The sequence below is a fragment of the Typopeltis vanoorti genome, chromosome 18, assembly GCF_054136105.1.
Source record: "Typopeltis vanoorti isolate ZY-2024b chromosome 18, IOZ_Tvanoo_1.0, whole genome shotgun sequence".
In the NCBI taxonomy this organism is placed as follows: Eukaryota; Metazoa; Arthropoda; class Arachnida; order Uropygi; family Thelyphonidae; genus Typopeltis; species Typopeltis vanoorti.
Genome location: NC_143566.1, coordinates 112,111,552 through 112,131,047, shown reverse-complemented (window position 1 = coordinate 112,131,047; position 19,496 = coordinate 112,111,552). Strand labels below are relative to the sequence as shown.

General features: G+C 33.7%; 1 protein-coding gene across 1 annotated transcript in view; it reads left to right on the top strand.

Moving 5' to 3' along the window:
• LOC150097077 (protein arginine N-methyltransferase 7-like) overlaps positions 1-19,496 on the top strand; it is a 136,713-nt gene that overhangs the window by 62,802 nt on the left and 54,415 nt on the right. Inside the window, exons 7-8 of the mRNA XM_090408719.1 lie at positions 6,112-6,295; positions 11,757-11,878. Coding sequence (XP_090264845.1) covers positions 6,112-6,295; positions 11,757-11,878 — 306 coding nt within the window. The remainder of the gene's footprint in view (positions 1-6,111; positions 6,296-11,756; positions 11,879-19,496) is intronic.

Below are 19,496 nucleotides of genomic sequence, written 5' to 3'. Positions count from 1 at the left end.
ACCTTACATTTTGTTGCATTAAACTGAAACCCCCATTCATTTGCCCATCTATCTAACTTATTCAAATCCTCTTGCAGGGCTACCACATCTGCACTATTACTAATAACCCTTCCCAGCTTCGCATCATCCACAAACAACCGAATATCCCCTTGCAATCCACGGACAATGTCATCGATATAAAGGTTAAACAATATAGGTCCCAGTACTGAGCCCTGTGGAACCCCACTTGTAACCTTCTCCCTCTTTGATATTGCTCCATCATACACAACTCGCTGATACCTATCAGACAGCCAATCCTGAATCCAGTTGACCAATCTGACATCCAGACCCATGTGATGCAACTTGAATATCAGCTTATCATGTGGCACCCTGTCAAATGCCTTTGTTAAGTCTAGGAAAATGGCAGTATATGCCTTTCCCTCATCTAATGCTCTTGTAACTTTATCATAAAAGGCTAGCATATGCTAAAACAAGAGCACCCCTTCACAAATCCATGTTGACTCTCACTGATAACATTAACCTCATCTGCCCAATGTTGTATACGGTCCATAACTAATTTCTCTAAGATCTGAACAATTATTGATGACACACAAACTGGCCTATAATTAGACACTTCCATTGCATACCGCCCTTATGCAATGGCACTATCTTACCTTCCTTCCATTCCCTGGGCACCTTTCCCATAGCCAGACTTTCATTGAAAAGCCAGATCAAGGACACTGTCAGTTCCTTAGCACATTCTCTCAAAACTCGTGGTGAAATACCATCCAGTTCCACAGCTTTGCTAACATCCAGAGTACTCACTATGTGGAACACACTCCTCCTGCACCTCTAAACCTCGAACCTGCTCTATCCCTCTAGTATTCAAATTGACTCCTCCAGGATGAAATTCTCCAATAAAGTGTTCATTGAACAATTCCACTATGTCCTCTGCATCAGTCACTTTATTTCCATTTTTATCCCACAATGTCATTCTTCCACAGTCATTTAGCTATGTGGCTAAAAAAATTCCCTAGCATTTTCCTTGGATCTACAGGCCAATCTTTTTCATATTCCAGTTTCGCCTTCCTTACCATATTAGTCACTCTTCTGGCCTCTGTCTTATATTCTTCATGTGTCTTCTATTTACCTGTCTCCTTATATCTCTTCCATAGCTTCTTTTTCGCATGTAGCTCCTGTTTAATATTGTTTGTCATCCACTTGACTCCAAATTATGTCCTCTTCTTCACTCGTGGAATACAGCTTACCATTACTGCTAACAAATATTCCTTCACAATTTCCCAAGCACTAATGATATCCCGGCCTTCCAATTCCTCCCTCCACGAAACTCCCCCAAGTTGACATCTAAGACTATTATAATCACCTGCTTTGATACTCCTGCATGTCTATTCATTTTCCAAGTCAAAACCATATGGTCACTCTCTCCAACTGGTGGAGAGATGTCATCTCAGTTATTATCAACTCTTCTGATGTTATAACCAAATCCAAAACTCTTGAACCTCTTGTTCTCTCTGTTACATGTTGCCTAAGACATTTGTCCCTCAAGAATTCTAGAAATTCCATTCCCTTATTGCTACATGCATTTTCCTTTCCCCAATCTATACTGTTGTAGTTAAAATCTCCCATAACAATCGTTCTTCTTGCGCTTGCCACGCTCAACTGTATATATCAAGAAATTGATGATGAACTAATTGGATAGGTGCCTGTTCATTATATCATACCAGAACGTGCTACGACTGCAAATTTAAAGAAGCCCCTGTGAAATTCTAATGAACTAACCTAATGTTAACAGTGATGGTCTAAGAATATGGATAGCACATATTCTGCCTACGTAACCTTTTGTTCTAAGAGTCCATTATAAATTATAATTACGATTGTACTTTAACCTTATTATGCTATTTAAAGTATTATATGAATTTGTTCTCTGACCATATTATAAATACAATATAGCTTTGGTGTAAGTTTTTTTCGCTAGAGGTCAGGCAAGTAGAATAACGGTTAATTAAATCATTGTCACTTTGGCATACTGTTTGAAATGTAATGTAGCCTGTGTGTGTGTGTGTGTGTGTGTGTGTGTGTACGTCAGACGATGACCTGAATAAATTTACTTAGTCTTTATTTGAGTTGTAAGTCAGCATTTAGAATTGAAGGAAGTACAGGAAGATGGTTTAATGTTAAATCTGGTGTGAGACAAGGATGTAAATTATTCCCTCTGTTATTCATTATCTATATGGATCACATTATGAAGGAAAGTGGTATTAAACATGATATCAAAATTGGAGATGTTAATGTCAGCTCTTTGCTTTATGCGGATGATGTTATACTTCTAAATAAATCCGCTACGTCTGCAAGATTCTCTGACTAAATTGAATAACTGTTGTAATAGATATGGTATAAAGGTCAGCAATAAAAAGCAAAGACAATGAAAATAGGCAGAATCATTGAAAATGTCAACTATGTTGTGGAACAAGTAAAACATTTCAGCTACTTAGGCATGATTTTTACTGAAGATGGTAAATTAAATATAGAAATAGACAACTGAATCAGCAAAGCTGGTATGGTGGGAAGTGAATTGAATCAATTCATATGGAATAAGAGAGAAATTAGTTGGAACACTAAATTAGCTGTATACAAGACCGTGTTCAAACCAGTTTTAACTTATGGATCTGAGAGCTGGGTCAGAAGTAAAACACTTGACCAAACACTAGAAATTGCAGATATGAGAGGCCTGATAAAGATTATAGGCATGAACAGATGGCATCAATGGCAATATCATATTAAAAACGAGGATATTAGGAAAGAACTTGAGATTGTCAGCATCCAGGAATGCGTTAGCAGAGCTAATCTCAGGTGGTATGGTCACTTAAACAGAATGGGCGAAGAAAGATTAGCAAAACAAGTGTTTTCTGCCAGGTTGGCAGCAAAACGACCCAGAGGAAGACCAAGATATAGGTGGATTGATGCGGTACAAAGTGCCTTAGACGATAGAAATATAAGATCTGATAATGTTGGAGTCTTGACAAGTAACAGACTGATTTGGAGGAAAATTGTAGATAGGAAGTTAGTAATGATGTAATTTTTTTCATGTAGTACTATCATATCCTGTACTGTTGTATTGTGATACATTGGGATTTTTGTAACTCCTATCTTATCACAATCTAATATGCGTTTCCAAACAAAAAAGGAATATAAATACATGTGATTGCCTCTGAGTATTAAATTAATGCTATATAAATATATCAAGCAATATTTTTTACTATGAGAAAACAAATAAATGTGCATTTAGTACCACTCACAAATGAGTTAAAATCAATAATGGAAGTGTAAACCTTTAGCAGAGTTTTATAAAGTAATATGTATTAAAAGATATAGAATGTTAGCACAAATTCAAGATGGGGGGGAAGTGAAGTCCAAAGGTCACGGAGCAGTAACACGAGGGAGCGGCTCGCCCCAAGCAATAATGTGACGTCAGCGCATGTGCGATATAACGGAGAAGGCTGTGACGTAAGACCACATGAGTATGTTGGCTGGACATCGTGGAATGCGAGAAATGCCGAGAAAGAAAAGTGGAAATAAAAGGGTCATGCACCCCTCACAAGAGGCTTTTTGTTCCTGGATCTCCTGTGTGTTCGTCTTGCGGTGCCGTGAGCAGGTGAAGGGTGGCAGTGCTTCCATTTCGGAGGGTTTCGATAAAGGCAGCAGCGGAACTCGGCGGTCGTATCTCCGCGGAAGGAATAAGCTCGGCAGTCCATAGAAAGCCAGATTGGAGCACGTGGACATTTCGTTTATGGAAAGGCAGATTCCGGTATGCCATTGGCGTGATACAGAACAAACGTGGGCAGATAAGTAGACTTTATTTGTATTTTACCAGATTGTGAATGAAAGATTTGTGCCACGTTGTGAAACAGAAGAAAGAACATTACTGATATTAATTAGGACTGTGCTACTATGATTTAGAGAAGGTTACCTTAAATCTCATTGTCTCTTAGTATGATAGAGTTACATAATATGTTAAAGGAGGTTATGAATATGGTTAGAGTAAAGAATTGCTATTTAATGAAGGGATTGTAAAAGATATAAATGCTATCTTGTGTGGTTTGATTGAACTACTCAGTAATAGAGAGTTATTGTGATAATCATGCATGATTAAGATATTTAAGAGTATAAATAAGAATCTTAGAGAACTGCATAATCAGTTTTAAGTATACTTATATTATTGTATTATTTTAACTCTATCCTGACTGTCAGGAACTCCCTTAAGATGGGAATTAAGCTTATTGTATTGTTTGTACATATTTATGATATCTAATAAACCTTGCTTTTGTATCTAACTAAGACTATCTGTGAATTTTGGAATCCGATGCACCTCTTATAAAAGTAATACAAACCTATGTGGGAGACCAGAGAAAAGTAGAATCTGGCCACATCTGCAAAGTTGCAAGGTATCACTTAAGTACTCTCTTGAGATCACCCGCTAAGTGGCGCAGCGAAATATAAATTTTCTTGGCGTTTCACGAGAGGTAGATCTCAGACACTCTGATACTCTGGTGTTGTGATCCCATTGTCCCCTGGAGGTACCACGTGATACCCGTATGAGAGTTTAATGGGGATCTGACCCAAAGACTTAAGGATAGTTATATGAGTAGAAAGTCGACACAACAGTACACCCTTTGAGGGTACATAGCAGGAATTTGATGATGATGGATATTAGGAAAGAACTTGACATTGTCAACATCCAGGAATGTGTTAGCAGAACTAATCTCAGGTGGCATGGTCACTTAAACAGAATGGGTGAGGAAAAATTAGCAAAACAAAGTTCTCTGCCTGGTTGGTAGGAAAACGACCCAGAGGAAGACCAAGATATAGGTGGATTGATATGGTTCAAAGTGCCTTAGACGATTGAAATATAAGATCTGATAATGTTGGAGTCTTGACAAGTAATAGACTGATTTGGAGGAAAATTGCAGATAGGAAGTTAGTAATGATGTAATTTTTCATGTAGTACTATCATATCTTGTACACCCCTTGAGGGTACATGGCAGGAATTTGATGATGAATTTTATTTATACATAAACCATAATTTTATCTATTGATTAAGACAGAGCTTTTCATTTAGTCACAGGTTATTACACCTTCTCAGCTTTCAGAATGTGCTCACCTGAGTTACCAGACCTACTTTTTTTTAGCTATCCTATTAAGTAACTATTGCTACAACATCATCGTTGCCAGTTTGTAGCATCTATTATTTCATCATCATCAAATTCCTGACATGTACCCTTAAGGGGTATACAGGATATGACAGTACTACATGAAAAATTTACATCATTACTAACTTCCTATCTACAATTTTCCTCCAAATCAATCGGTTACCTGTCAAGACTCCAACACTGTCAGATCTTATATTTCTATCTTCTAAGGCACTTTTTACTGTATCAATCTTTCTGTATTACTGTATAATAATCTTTCCTCTCCCATTCTGTTTAAGTGACCATACCACCTGAGATTAGCTCTGCTAACACATTCCTGGATGCTAACAATATCATTAATTATTTGTCTGGTGTTATTGCCATGAAGACAAATAGTTTGTTGCTCTCACCCACCAAAGGTTATTTAACCTATAGTACATTTAATGTTGTGGATGAGCTAAGGATTTTTTTTCTATTTTTTTTTAAAATCATTTTATATATTTTTTATATTTCTAGTATATTATATTACATAGTCCAGAAACCCTGCTTTAGAAACCAAACCTGGAACTTTTTCAAGCCACTTCAGGCCTCCAATAAGTGAGGCAGTGGTCTCACTGCTAGGTAGTGACAGCAACAGCTTTGATTATAGCCGCTTGTAATCACTAAGAAAATATGGTTTCAGGAACTTGAAACATTTTCCACTGCTTTTTGTATACTTTTTTTTTTAAATATATATTTGCAGTGATGCAAATTGCTGTGTGTGTATGATTTGATCTGTAATTATGATTTTGATAAAATCAATATTTTTAGCGAATAATTAAATCTTATTTTTAAAGATTTTTCATAAAACATCTAAAAATATTTTTTGAAATAACATCTTTTCCCAGAAATATCAGAATTTCAAATTGGGTTCTTTATCTTATAGTTTTGACTTTACTGGTAATGAACCCCTGGAAATGGAAGAAGTGAATGTCACACAGGTGGTTGCACAAAACAGTGGACAATGTCAAGCCATTTTTATGTGGTGGGATCTCAAAATGGATTCTGAGGGTGAAATTGTTTTAAGCTGTGCTCCATCTTGGGTACATCCAGACCCTTCAAACATGCAGGTAAGTTTGAGAACGTTGTGTTTAGCCCATGCTCTAACACTTAATATGTAAGAAATTTAAGAAGAAATAAATTTAACAAGTAATATTGTCTCTGAAAAAACAAAACTCTGGAATTTTTCACTGATATTTGTTAATTGTATTTTCAAAGAATGTTTTCATTTTTAAAAGTTTACTGGTGAATCACTTCATGTCTTCATGTTTTAGTGTCATTTAATGCAGTTCATTGTAAAATGAGAATCTCATTGACATATCATATACCAATAAAGTCAATAGTTAGGATACAATATAGACATCGCACCAATTGGTACTGTAATTCTCCATCACAAATATGAACATTTGAACTAAATAGAGATATAAGCAGACAACATAATAATAAAAATTAACAATGAAATGACACATAAGGAAAAAATAATTATTGCTTGCAGAATTTTTGGGTTTCCTTTTCTAGCCATTGTCAATGCATATAGGTGATGAGATAAAATAGAACAACACTTAAAATGTAAGCATGCACATGTGACAATATATGTCATTAATTGCAGGAGGAGAGCTCCATCTACAACTATTGGAATTCAAAGAATGAATAATTATTAATTCAAGAAACACAGAAATTAGGACTATTACTTAGGATTACTTTCCAAAATTGTGAAAGTTGTTCTTGTTGAGGTTCAGTCTGTGAATATGGGTTTTGCAACTTTCTTTGTATAGCCTTTCAAGTTAAATGTTATTTCTGTATAAGACTAATTTTATGCCTAGTGTATAAGGTGTGGCTTTCTAAACTTGACTTATCTGACTTACAAAGCTTAATATATTCTTGATGTTCTTCATAAACTCCAGGATAAGAGAGATATTTATCTTCCAGAGAGTCTAGGAAAGAAAGAATTTAAACTGGACAGAGAGAGAGAAAGATATATATAGGTCAATTTGGAATTTGGCAAAGTCTTGTAATGCTCCCTTTACATATGAATTGGAAATTCTAGACCTTCTAGAGGAGAATTTATGTGAGGACAATAATTATTTCTAATATTTTATTAATTAATCTGGAATAATATCCATTAGAGATGAAAGTAGCTCTGATAAAGGACAGTTATTTATTTAAAAGGAATTAGTGGAAGCTTATGTGCACCATGAGGTAAAGTTTTAATCACACCATATTTCTGACAAGGGTGATGATATGATGTAGTATTAATGTATTTTCTAATATGCATTATTTTTCTTTATACCGAGAGGTGTAAACTTCCATTCAATTTCCGTAGAATGAGAACATCAAGGAAAGGGAGGCGATTGTTTTCTGTTACTTCAGGGATACACACACAATTAATATCAACAATTTAATTTAATACTTGGGTTTACTGAATTAATTTCTCAAGGAAGTTGTGGAGTTCTGACAAAGAACAGTTCCAAACAGCAAAAGTATCATCAGTATATCTGAACCAAATTAATGGCGCTTAAGAGAAAAAACATTCAGTGTATATGTTGTTCAAAAGGTTCCATAAATAAATTTGCTAAAGACTTGACTTTTTGCCAAATTGTATCTTTCCATCCAGTTCAAAAATTAAATTCTTTCCCAGACTCTTCGAAAGATGAATGTCCTCCTCTCTCTCTCATTCTGGAGTTTATAAAATGTTATGCTTATGCAGCCTTTGTTGTTATGGGCAGACTGGTCATTCAGCCCAGATTCATATGGAACAACATCAGATTATATTCTATTTCATGAGTCAGATAAATCTGGTTTAGTGAGTCATGCCTTATCACCCTTATCCACAGTATCAAATTCACTGGAATAAAACCAAAGTCTTACACAGAAGTAACTTTTTACTTGAAATATTATACACAAAAATTTGTGAAGCCCATATCCACACACTGAACGTCAACAAGAAAGACTGTCCTTAAACTTTCACAATTTTGGGAGGGTCATCCTATGTAACATTCCTCGTTTCAGTGTTTCCTTGAATTAATAATTATTTATTCTTTGAATTCTGATAGTTGTATACATGGAGTTATCCTCCTACAGTTAATAGCATATGTTGTCAAACATGCTTACATTTTAAGTGTGGTTCTATTTTGTTTATCTCTTGTCATTATATGAATTGACAATGGCTAGGAATTTAATATATGAGTAATATGAGATTTCTTAAGACAGTCATATTAAGAAAAAACTAGTACCGTTTTTTTTTCTGTTTATGACTCTAGTCTTATATGATAGCTGCAATTTTTTTTTTTTTTTAGATAGAGGGTGCCAAAATCAGGACTCTAGTCTTTGTGTTGCTGCTACAATTTTGTTTAACTAGTCTGTTGATTACACAATGTTGTTATAGTCTCGCATATTGCGACAAACTGAGTTTTTGTGCTCTGAAGATGCTGGTTATAACACCAGCGAAATATCAGCAATAAGTTAAAATAAATAATTATTTACTTATTATTCTGTGTTATAATATATACCATTGAAAAATAAACATGTACGACGAACACATAAGTCTGTCCACATATTTCAGTCCAGTATAAATTTCACATGGAGATAGCTTAATTATCACTTATTTGAATGAGCTTAAACTGCTACTAGTTTTGCATACATTATATTGCACTTCATGAGGAGAGTGAAATAAAAAATATGAAGTCTAACAACAAGCAAATTAACAGAAACAATAGCACAGAATATTTGAAAAAAACGATAAACAATAGTGAGCACTTGCAATTCATGTTATATTCCAATGGCTAACTGCATCATGAGAAGAACATTTAAGATCTTTATGGATCAGATTTTTGATGAAAGATGATCATACATTGTTTTCTTGTTGGTTTGATATGGGTTTTTCTTAACATTTCCAGTGACTCTTTGTATGGTACCATAATATTACTTGATGGTTTGTGTCTTTATATACTGCTAATCCTGATTTGTGTTTTCTGTATTTCTCCATATCTTTGTGTACTTCTGACTCTCCCATTTGTCCCGCATAGATACCTTTTTTTTTTTTTTTTGAGTAGCGAATGGGGAAGATTTGGAGGTGTAATAAAGTGATTGTATATCAGGAGTATACAAGATTGCTTGTATACCAGACTTTTTCATGTGGAATTTGTTGTGGCATACAAGGGCCACTCAGAAGAACTACACATCAGAGAAAGTACCAACACAAATCAGAATTAGCAACACATACAACAGAGATAAAAGTATTATAGAAGCATACAAATATGGCCTATATTGATTATTCATCAAAGCAATGAGAGTCATTGGAAATGTTAAAATAATTTGCATCATTGTGATCTACATCATGTTTGGTCATCTTTCATCAAAAACCTGATGCATGCAGATCTTGGATGCTCTTCTTGTCATATTTAGTTATTGTTAGCCATTGTTAGTCTTTTTTCAAATATTCTGTTATTGTTTCCATTAATTTGCTTGTTGTTTATGTCAGTCAGTCGTTTTTTGTTTTTTGTTTTTTTACTCTCCTGATGAAGTGTACAGGTTTAAACTCAATAAAATAATTGGTAATCAAACTCTCCATGTATAATTTATATGGGACTTAAATTTAATCATGAAATTTGAAAAAAAAAAAGGCATTAAACCTGATATTAGAATTGGACATGTCAAACTTAGCTATTTGGTGTATACAGATTCTAAAGACATCTAGTGCAAATCTCCAGGATTCTGTAACTAAATTAAATAACACCTGTAACAAATTTGGCATGAAAATCAGCAATAAAATGACGAACTATGAAAATAGGCAGGAGCATAGAAAACTTCAGCTGCTTCTGAATGAAGATCCTACAGAAAAATAAAATATTTCAGCTATTTAAGCACAGTTTTTAGTGAAGATGGCAGGTTAAATCTGGAAATAGATAACAGAATAAGCAAAGCTGGTATAACGGGTAGCCAGATGAATAAATTTATATGGAATAAGAGAGAAATAAGCCAACACACCAAATTAGCAGTATACAAGACAGTGTTCAAACCAGTTTTAAGTTATATATCTGAGATTTGGGTTAGAAAGCACTTAATTTAATCGAAGACTAGAGACCACAAATATTGAGGGTTCTGAGAAAAATTAATGTTGTGAACCGATGGCTTCAGTGGCAGAATCATATTCAAAATGAAGATATTAGAAAGGAGCTTGACATTATTGCATTCAAGAATGTGTCAACAGAGCTAATCTGAGATGGTACAGTCACTTAGAATGGACAAGGAAGGGTTACAAAACATGTTTGATGCCCATGATGGCAGGAAAGAGACTCAGAGGAAAACCAAGATGTAGGTGAACTGATTCAGTCAGAAGTGCTTTAGAAGCACAAAATGTTAGTTATGACAATATTAGAGTTCTCACGAGTAATAGATTGATTTAGAGGAAATTTGTTGATAGAAGATTAATAATAATGTAACCTGAACACCCTTGTATTGATGCTTAAGTACTGGGAGGACATCATGTTGGAGGTTTAACACGTTCATTGTCAATCACGCGAGTTCTCACTGAACGGCCGATCACGCGTTATTACGTGGACGTCGCTATCAAGTAAAAAAAATTTGGCCACCACAATAAATTCCAATTTTCAGCTTGGCAATGAACGTGTTAATGGATGTTAAGTGGGACTCACTTTACATCCTGGGCCACCTACAAATGCCCATAGAGGGCACACCACCTAGATAGGACTCTATAGAGTCACCCACGTGTTGTATTTGAGTGTGTGTTACAAGAGTTATTTGTAATCCTGAGATGAAATATTGGAAGCATTAAAATTAGTTTTTAATCCTTTCCTAGTGTTTTAAATATTCCATTAAACCTCCGACATGAAACCTGAACACCCCTTGAGGATACATATCAGGAAACTGATGATTAAATATTTGATATTCTCAATCCACAGAACCTCAGAAGCAAGACACATAATGATAGTTCTAATTTGTATCTGTTAAGGTCTGTTTATGCAGTTCACAGTCCTCTCTTCAGATAACCTTGACTTATAGCAGTCTCCCCTCAAACTCACTGTCTATATAACTTATGCTACTACCATTCAGGATTTCTACTCTAGTTTTTAATTTCTCTGGAATATTAGTTAGCAGTGCTACCTCACCCTTTCTATCTTGTCTATCTTTCCCGAATAAACTGTACACATCGCATTGTCTCACTAATGCTAATCATTTTTGGTACCATTTTCTTTACTAATAATTCATTACCTTTATTTTTGCTGCTTCTGACAGTGAACCTACATGATAACCAACAACCAGGCTGGTGCACATTCAAGTAACTCTTAAAACCTGACTAGTTCAAATAAACAGAATGAGTTGATTCAACCAAATTCTGTGCTCACTACTGAAGTCATTCCTTTTTTGCCTGACAAAAATAGTTCCAGGTAAACAATTTGAAGTGAGGTCATGCATGAATTAAAGACTCACTTACCTTAAAATCTTTATATGTAGTTTATTTAATGACTTTATTCCTATATTATGGAATTCATTGAGTATTATTTATTACAGTGGAGGGATCATTGGATGCAAGCAGTCTACTATCCTCCTAGAACCCTGGAAGTTGTTAAGGGAGATACCTTTAAATTACATTCTTTCCATGATGAGTATAGCCTCTGGTTTGCAGTGGCAAGGTATGTTTCTATGCATGTAAGTGTTTGTTTTTATAGACAGTAAAATCTAGAAGAAAAGTAATATTCTAGAGCAGCGATTTTCAACCAGTGTGCCGCAAGAGGTTTTCAGATGTGCCTCGAGATTTATGAAAACAAATTAATTGAAAGAAATAATGTCATAATTTGCACATTTATTTATTATTGTTTGGTCTTCCATCTTTTTGTGTGTGTAAATCAATAAAAATTATGCCTATTTTTTGCCAGATCATCAAAAAAATTAGAATATATTTTTAATGTGCTGCAGAATTTTAATAATTAGTCTTGGTGTGCCGTATTATGAAAAAGGTTGAAAATCACTGTTCTAGAGTAATATACTTTTTAGTGAAGTACAAAGCCTAAAGGCTTCACATTGGAATATTAAGTGAATAACTTAATAAATTGGTAAGTGAATAACTTTCACATGCCAACATGAAGCCTTTTGGTGCTCTATACTTCAGTACACTAACAAAAGATGAATATATGGACTCTGGGCAGAGACCATGTCTTTTAAGTAGTGTAAGCCAAGGCAACTCCTGTGCCAAAAGTTATATTCTTTCATAAGCTCTTGTAAATTTCAAAACTTAAGTTTTATTTGACAATAAAATATTAATGGATTCATAATATCCTCCTAGTTTAATATCAGATTTTGTTTTTCTGTCATTGTAATGATTTATTAGAGGACATTTCTAGTCTTGATATATTAAGAACCACTAATCTAGAATGCAGCAGATCCTTGATAAAATGAACTTATGCTATATAAGGAGAGAAAGAGCTTACTTTCATTATTTCCTTACAAGATATCATACTGCAGTGGTGCTACCCATCATATTAGCACCTCTTTTTTAACAAGTTTGCTAGAATATCCCGTTTTCAGTCAGTTAACCATGATAAAATTGGTATTATTATGATACTGGGAAAAAATGGTATTAGGGCATCAGAAAATAGCAATTCAATAAGAAATCTCCTCTTGCAGAAGAATTATTCAGGAGAGGAATCTTTTCTAGGATCAAGTAATCCACGAGAAGATTACTTTTACTTTATGATAAAATTAATATAGAGTAACGGAATAACATCCCCAAGCTCCCGTCTTGGGAGTATGTGGTTAGTGGCCATGGGGTCCCGAGCCGAGCCTGACATTGCTTCCACTTACTTGTGTCAGGTTCCTTCTATATTCTTTCCTATATGGCCTCACTTGGCTGACTCTTGCTTACTTCGACCCCGAGGGTATTAGAGTACTCGGGGCCAGAGGGTGTCTCTCCTTTTCCCAACTTCTACTCTAGCTGGTAGAGGACAGCAGCTCTACTAGTACTTGCTGGAGCACTGCGGTGGAGAAGGCAACAGGAAACCACTCCACTAATATTCCTAAAAAATTTTAGTAGCAATGAATAGAACTTATAAGGGGGCAGCTACCAGCCTGGCAAAACCAAGGTGGTGTCTCTTGGCACAGAGAGGAAAAGAAGGTGCACATTGGAATGGATACAATATCGGGAAATAAGGACACTTCAAGGGCTGATGTTCCTCCCGATCAAACTTCTAAAAGTGACTTAAAGCAAGCTATAAACAAACTGAAAATTAAAGATCGTCAGAGAATCAAAATTGCAACATGGAATGTGAGAACAATGAACAGATGTGGAAAATTAGAAAATCTCAAACAAGAAATGGACAAAGGAAAAATTGATATCATTGTGCTCTGTGAAGTCAGATGGGAAGGAATAGGTGATTTTTATAGTGACGAAGTAAGAGTAATTTACTCAGATGTAGATGAAAAGGAAAAAGGAGTTGCACTTTTTTTTAATAAAAGAACAGCAAAGGGCATCGTTAGCATAAACTGTCTGAATGACAGGATTCTGGTGGTAAAATTGAATGCTGAGCCGCTGGACATAACAATAATGTCCAGGTATATATGCCAACAAGTGACCATTCAGATGAGGAAATAGAGGAAATGTATGAACAATTACAAGAACTAATTAAGGAAGAAAAAAGAAAAGACTATGATTATAATGGGAGATTGGAATTGAGTTGTAGGAGAAGAAGAGGATAGGTGTAGGAAGATACAGACTAGGTAATAGAAATGAAAGAGGGGAAAGGTTAGTGGAATTCTGTAAAGAAACTAAGCTAATAATTATGAATACTTGGTTTAAAAAATCTAAGAGACGACTATACACATGGAAAAAAGATACAGAAAGGTATCAAATTGATTACATAATAATAAAGCAAAGATACAAGAATAGTGTAATAAATGCATGCACGTATCCTGGAGCTAATATTTACTCTGACCACAACCTACTATTCATAGAAATAAATATGAAACTAAAGAAAATAAAAGAAGCTATGAAAAAGAAAAATGGAACTTAGAGAAATTAAAAAATACCAAGGAATTTGAAAATAGATTGGAGAAAGAATTAGAGGAAACAAGTTTTGTCAAAACTGAAGATCCAGAAAAGGGAACAAGTTAAAGAAAAATAAAGAAGATTGCAGAAGAAGAAATTGGATATGTAAGAGCTAAAAGAATAAAAAAAAAACCTTGGATAACTAATGAGATGATTTCTTTAATGAAAGAAAGAAGAAAATGGAAAAATAAAGACACCCCAGAAGGGAAAATACAATATAGAACCCTGAATGACAAATTGAGAAAGGAAGTAGAGAGGGATTGGCTTAAAAAACAATGTGAAGAAATGGAAAATTATGAGAGAGTGGGAAGATATGATCTTTTATATGAAAAAGCAAGAAGCATGAATCACAAGAGAAATGGAATTCGAGCTAGAGGCATAGAAAATGAGAATGGAGAAATCATAACTGAAGAAGATAAAATCCTAATGAGATGGAAGGAATACATTGAAGATCTATATGACAAAGAAAATAGACTAAATGAGTTGCCATTAGAAGATATAAAGAAGGTAAATGAAGATGATCTAGGCCAGTGATTCTCAACTACTGTGCCATGGCACTTTGTGCCACGAGATTTTTTAAGTGTGCCGCCACTGCGAATACCCATACATAAGCAGCGTCAGGCAAGTGGTTCAATCAGTTCTACCTTCCTAGTGGGGACTGGCTGAACCAATGCGCATGGCTATTATAGTTCTGGCTACTGACTAACAAAGCTACATATTAGTTTAGTCTACTAGTCGCCAGCTTAATGTGTGCATATGGTTAGTTACAACTTATATATTCATTTTTGTACGTGCAATACCATAATATTGTGTAGTCAAACTTAATTAAAACAGATTCAAAGGCAGTATATAATATGTCATTTTTAATAATTTTTTGACAAAATTATTTTTATTTTCAAAATCCCCTAAAATGGATAAATGGATAAAAAAAAAAAAGAAAGCTTAAAAACGATAATGATGATGCTAGCAACCATGCTAATGAGCCTAGTACAAGTAAAGATGTTTCCTCCACCAAAAAATGTAATGCTCATCGTAAGTATAATGATGACTTCTTAAAATTTGGCTTTACATCTACAATGGAAAATGATAACTGTTCCCGAGTGTGTGGTATGTGGTTGTAAATTATCAAACAGTGCTATGGTTTCGAGCAAGCTCCAACATCACCTGCTCACTAATCATCCTTCGCTAGCATCAAAAGACAAAGCCTACATTCAAAATTCATCATCTGCAAGATCCAAACAATTAAAGATTTTTAAAAAGCAAATTAGTGTGTCTGAAAAAGCTCAGATAGCTTCTTATGAAGTGGCTGAATTAATTGCTCTCAAATTAAAATATCATAATTTGGCTGAAGAAATTATATTACCTGCTTGTCGTAAAATTGTAAAAAGAATGATCGGTGAATCAGCAGAAATTGATGTTTGTAAAATACCACTTTCAAATGACACAATTCATCACAGAATTATAGACTTGTCCCGAAATATTGAAGAAAATACTGCTAAAACTCTTGCAAATTCAAATTTTGCTTTACAAATCGTTAAACAACTGATATTACGGGAAAAGCACACTTAATTGCATTCGTTCAATTCATTCACGAAAATGATATAATTAATCAATTTTTATGTTGTCGTGAATTATCCGATTTCACAACAGGAAAACATATTTTCGATGAAATTAATTCTTATTTACAAGAAATTAAAATTTCATGGAATTTGTGTATTGGCATTTGTACAGATGGTGCTCCGGCTATGACAGGATCTATAAAAGGATTTGTAGCACATGTTAGAGAACATAATGCAGATATATTAGTTACCCATTGTTTTTTGCATCGGGAAACACTCGTTACAAAACAATTACCATCAGAATTGAAAGTAGTGCTGGAACAATGTGTTAAAATGATTAATTATATAAAATCAAGACCATTAAAAAGTCGCCTGTTTAGTCAATTATGCCAGGCTATGGAGTCTAAATATGAATCATTGTTACTACACATGGAAGTCAGGTGGTTATCCAGAGGGAAAGTTTTGTCTCGCATGCTTGAATTAAAAAATGAGATAAAGATATTTTTTGAACAAGATAATAATGATTTTGTTGGATGACAAAATATGGTGTGCTAAGCTGGCTTACTTATCTGATATTTTTGTTATTTTTAATAACATTAATATGAGTTTGCAAGGACCAAAAGAAAATATTTTAAACTCAACTGATAAATTGTTGGGATTTCAAAAAAAAAGTACTTTATGAAAGAATAAAGCACAAGAAGGTAGTTTAGAAAAGTTTGAGTCAGTTCCAAAAGATTGTTATAAAACAATTCATAAAATAGTTATTGATCATTTGACAATACTAGAGCAAAAAATTGTTCATTACTTTCTAAATTTAGAAATAAAAAAATTTGATTGGATTCGGAATCCATTTGTGATAAACAACACATTGGTGTATGAACTACCTTTTGAAAGAAGAAGAAGAACTGATTTCTGTGTGTAATAACCGAGATTTAATTTCAAAACATTCAGAAGAATCAATTAATTCGTTCTGGATTAATCTTAGATACGATTATCCAACAATATCACAAAAAGCTTTAAGTGTGTTATTACAATTTCCCACATCTTATTTGTGCGAATTCAGATTTTCGGCTTTGACCGATATAAAAACGAAAAAAAGATCCAGACTTTTAAATCTGGATCACGAAATGAGAGTAGCACATTTATATATAATAAATGAAGTTATCAAAAAAAAAACATTCTCAAATTTCACATTAAATGTAATTTATCATTAAATAAACATTTTGTTTACTTTGTAATGCAATTTCATTTTATATTTTATTGCAAATTATTATTGTATGCTATTTTTACAAAATATATTATAGGTACATGAATTAATTAACCAAGTAAAATTCTTTTAAATTTATCTTATTGTTAGTGTGCTGCCAAATTTTAAAATTATTAAAAGTGTACCATGACGGAAAAAAAGGTTGAACTGAAGATCCAGAAAAAGGGAACAAGTTAAAGAAAAATAAAGAAGATTGCAGAAGAAGAAATTGGATATGTAAGAGCTAAAAGAATAAAAAAAAAAAAAACCTTGGATAACTAATGAGATGATTTCTCTAATGAAAGAAAGAAGAAAATGGAAAAATAAAGACACCCCAGAAGGGAAAATACAATATAGAACCCTGAATGACAAATTGAGAAAGGAAGTAGAGAGGATTGGCTTAAAAAACAATGTGAAGAAATGGAAAATTATGAGAGAGTGGGAAGATATGATCTTTTATATGAAAAAGCAAGAAGCATGAATCACAAGAGAAATGGAATTCGAGCTAGAGGCATAGAAAATGAGAATGGAGAAATCATAACTGAAGAAGATAAAATCCTAATGAGATGGAAGGAATACATTGAAGATCTATATGACAAAGAAAATAGACTAAATGAGTTGCCATTAGAAGATATAAAGAAGGTAAATGAAGATGATCTAGGCCCAGAGATTTAGAGAGGATTGGCTTAAAAAAATGTGAAGAAATGGAAAATTATGAGAGGGTGGGAAGATATGATCTTTTATATGAAAAAGCAAGAAGCATGAATCACAAGAGAAATGGAATTCGAGATAGAGGCATAGAAAATAAGAATGGAGAAATCATAACTGAAGAAGATAAAATTCTAATGAGATGGAAGAAATATATTGAAGATCTATATGACAAAGAAAATAGACTAAATGAGTTGCCATTAGAAGATATAAAGAAGGTAAATGAAGATAATCTAGGCTCAGAGATTTTGAAGACAGAAGTAGAAATGGCCATTAAGGAACTAAAATGTGGAAAGGCAGAAGGAATAGATGAAATACCTTTAGAATTTCTGAAACAACTTCAGAAGAAAGGAACTGAAGATTAATTTAATTTGTTAAATTAAAATTAGTTATAAATTTAATTTAATTTATTACTGAAACAGGACTACAACATCTGTTGAACAGATTACTGGAATCCTGTATCAATTATGGAATGAAAATTAACATCAGAATAACAAAGGTAATGAAAATAGCAAGGAAAGAGACAAATATCAGAATGAATGGGGAAAAATTGAATCAAGTAAAGACATTTAAATATCTAGGAAGTGTTATTAGCAGTGATGGAAGATGTAAAAGTGACATAAAAGCAAGAATAGCGATAGGAAGAAATGCCTTTAATAGAAAATGGACTTTATTCAGAAGTAAAATGGATAGAAACTTAAAGAAAATACTAATAAAATGTTATGTGTGGAGTGTTGCCCTCTATGCAGCTAAAACTTGGACATTGAAAAAAGAACAAATTAAGATTTTGGAAAGCTTTGAAATGTGGATTTGGAGAAGAATGGAAAAAATCAAATGGACAGATAAAATAACTAATGAAGAGGTCTGTTAAGGAGGATTAAAAGAAGCAAGGGAAACTGGATTGGACATATTCTGAGGGAATGGAATCATCAGAGATGCCATCGAAGGAAAAATAGATAAAGACCCAGAGGAAGAGTAAGGAAAACAATGCTAGATGACATGCTGAATGGAGACAGGTACACAACCTTGAAAGAGAAGGCTCAGAACCGAAGAGAGTGGAAGGAAAGTTTCTGCTACTAAAAGAAGAACCTGCTGAATTGCAGAATACTCAAGAAGAAGAAGAACGGAATAACACTTGCATCAGGAAAAATATTTATTATTTTAGAATTTTTGGCTGTTTCCTAGCCATTGTTAATGCAGTCGAAAAGAGATGAATTCAATGAGAACAACACTTAAATTTGAAGCATGTGACAATATATGCTATCAACCGCAGGAGAATAACTCCATCTACAACTATTAAAATTAAAAAAAAAGTAAATTTAAATAATTACAGTATTAAAAACACAAGAATGAGAAGTGTTATTTAGGATGAACTTCCCAAATTAAAAGAGTTTAAGACAGTTATTTTTGTTCAGGTTTTTGGGCTGTGAATATGAATTTCACAACTTTCTTTATGTAATTTTTCAAGAAGAAAATAACTTTTGTATAGGACTTTATTTTTCTATTATAACTATTAGAGATAGTAGTTCATTATCATTGATAATGAGAAGCAGCATTCATGTATTTAGCAATATTAGTTGGTTTCCTATATACTGAGAACTGTACTCTGCCATTAGGTTGACATGGAAGAAGAATATCCAGAAAGGGGAGACAATTGTTATCTTCTACTTTTAGTGTGTCAATTTAATTCTTGGGTT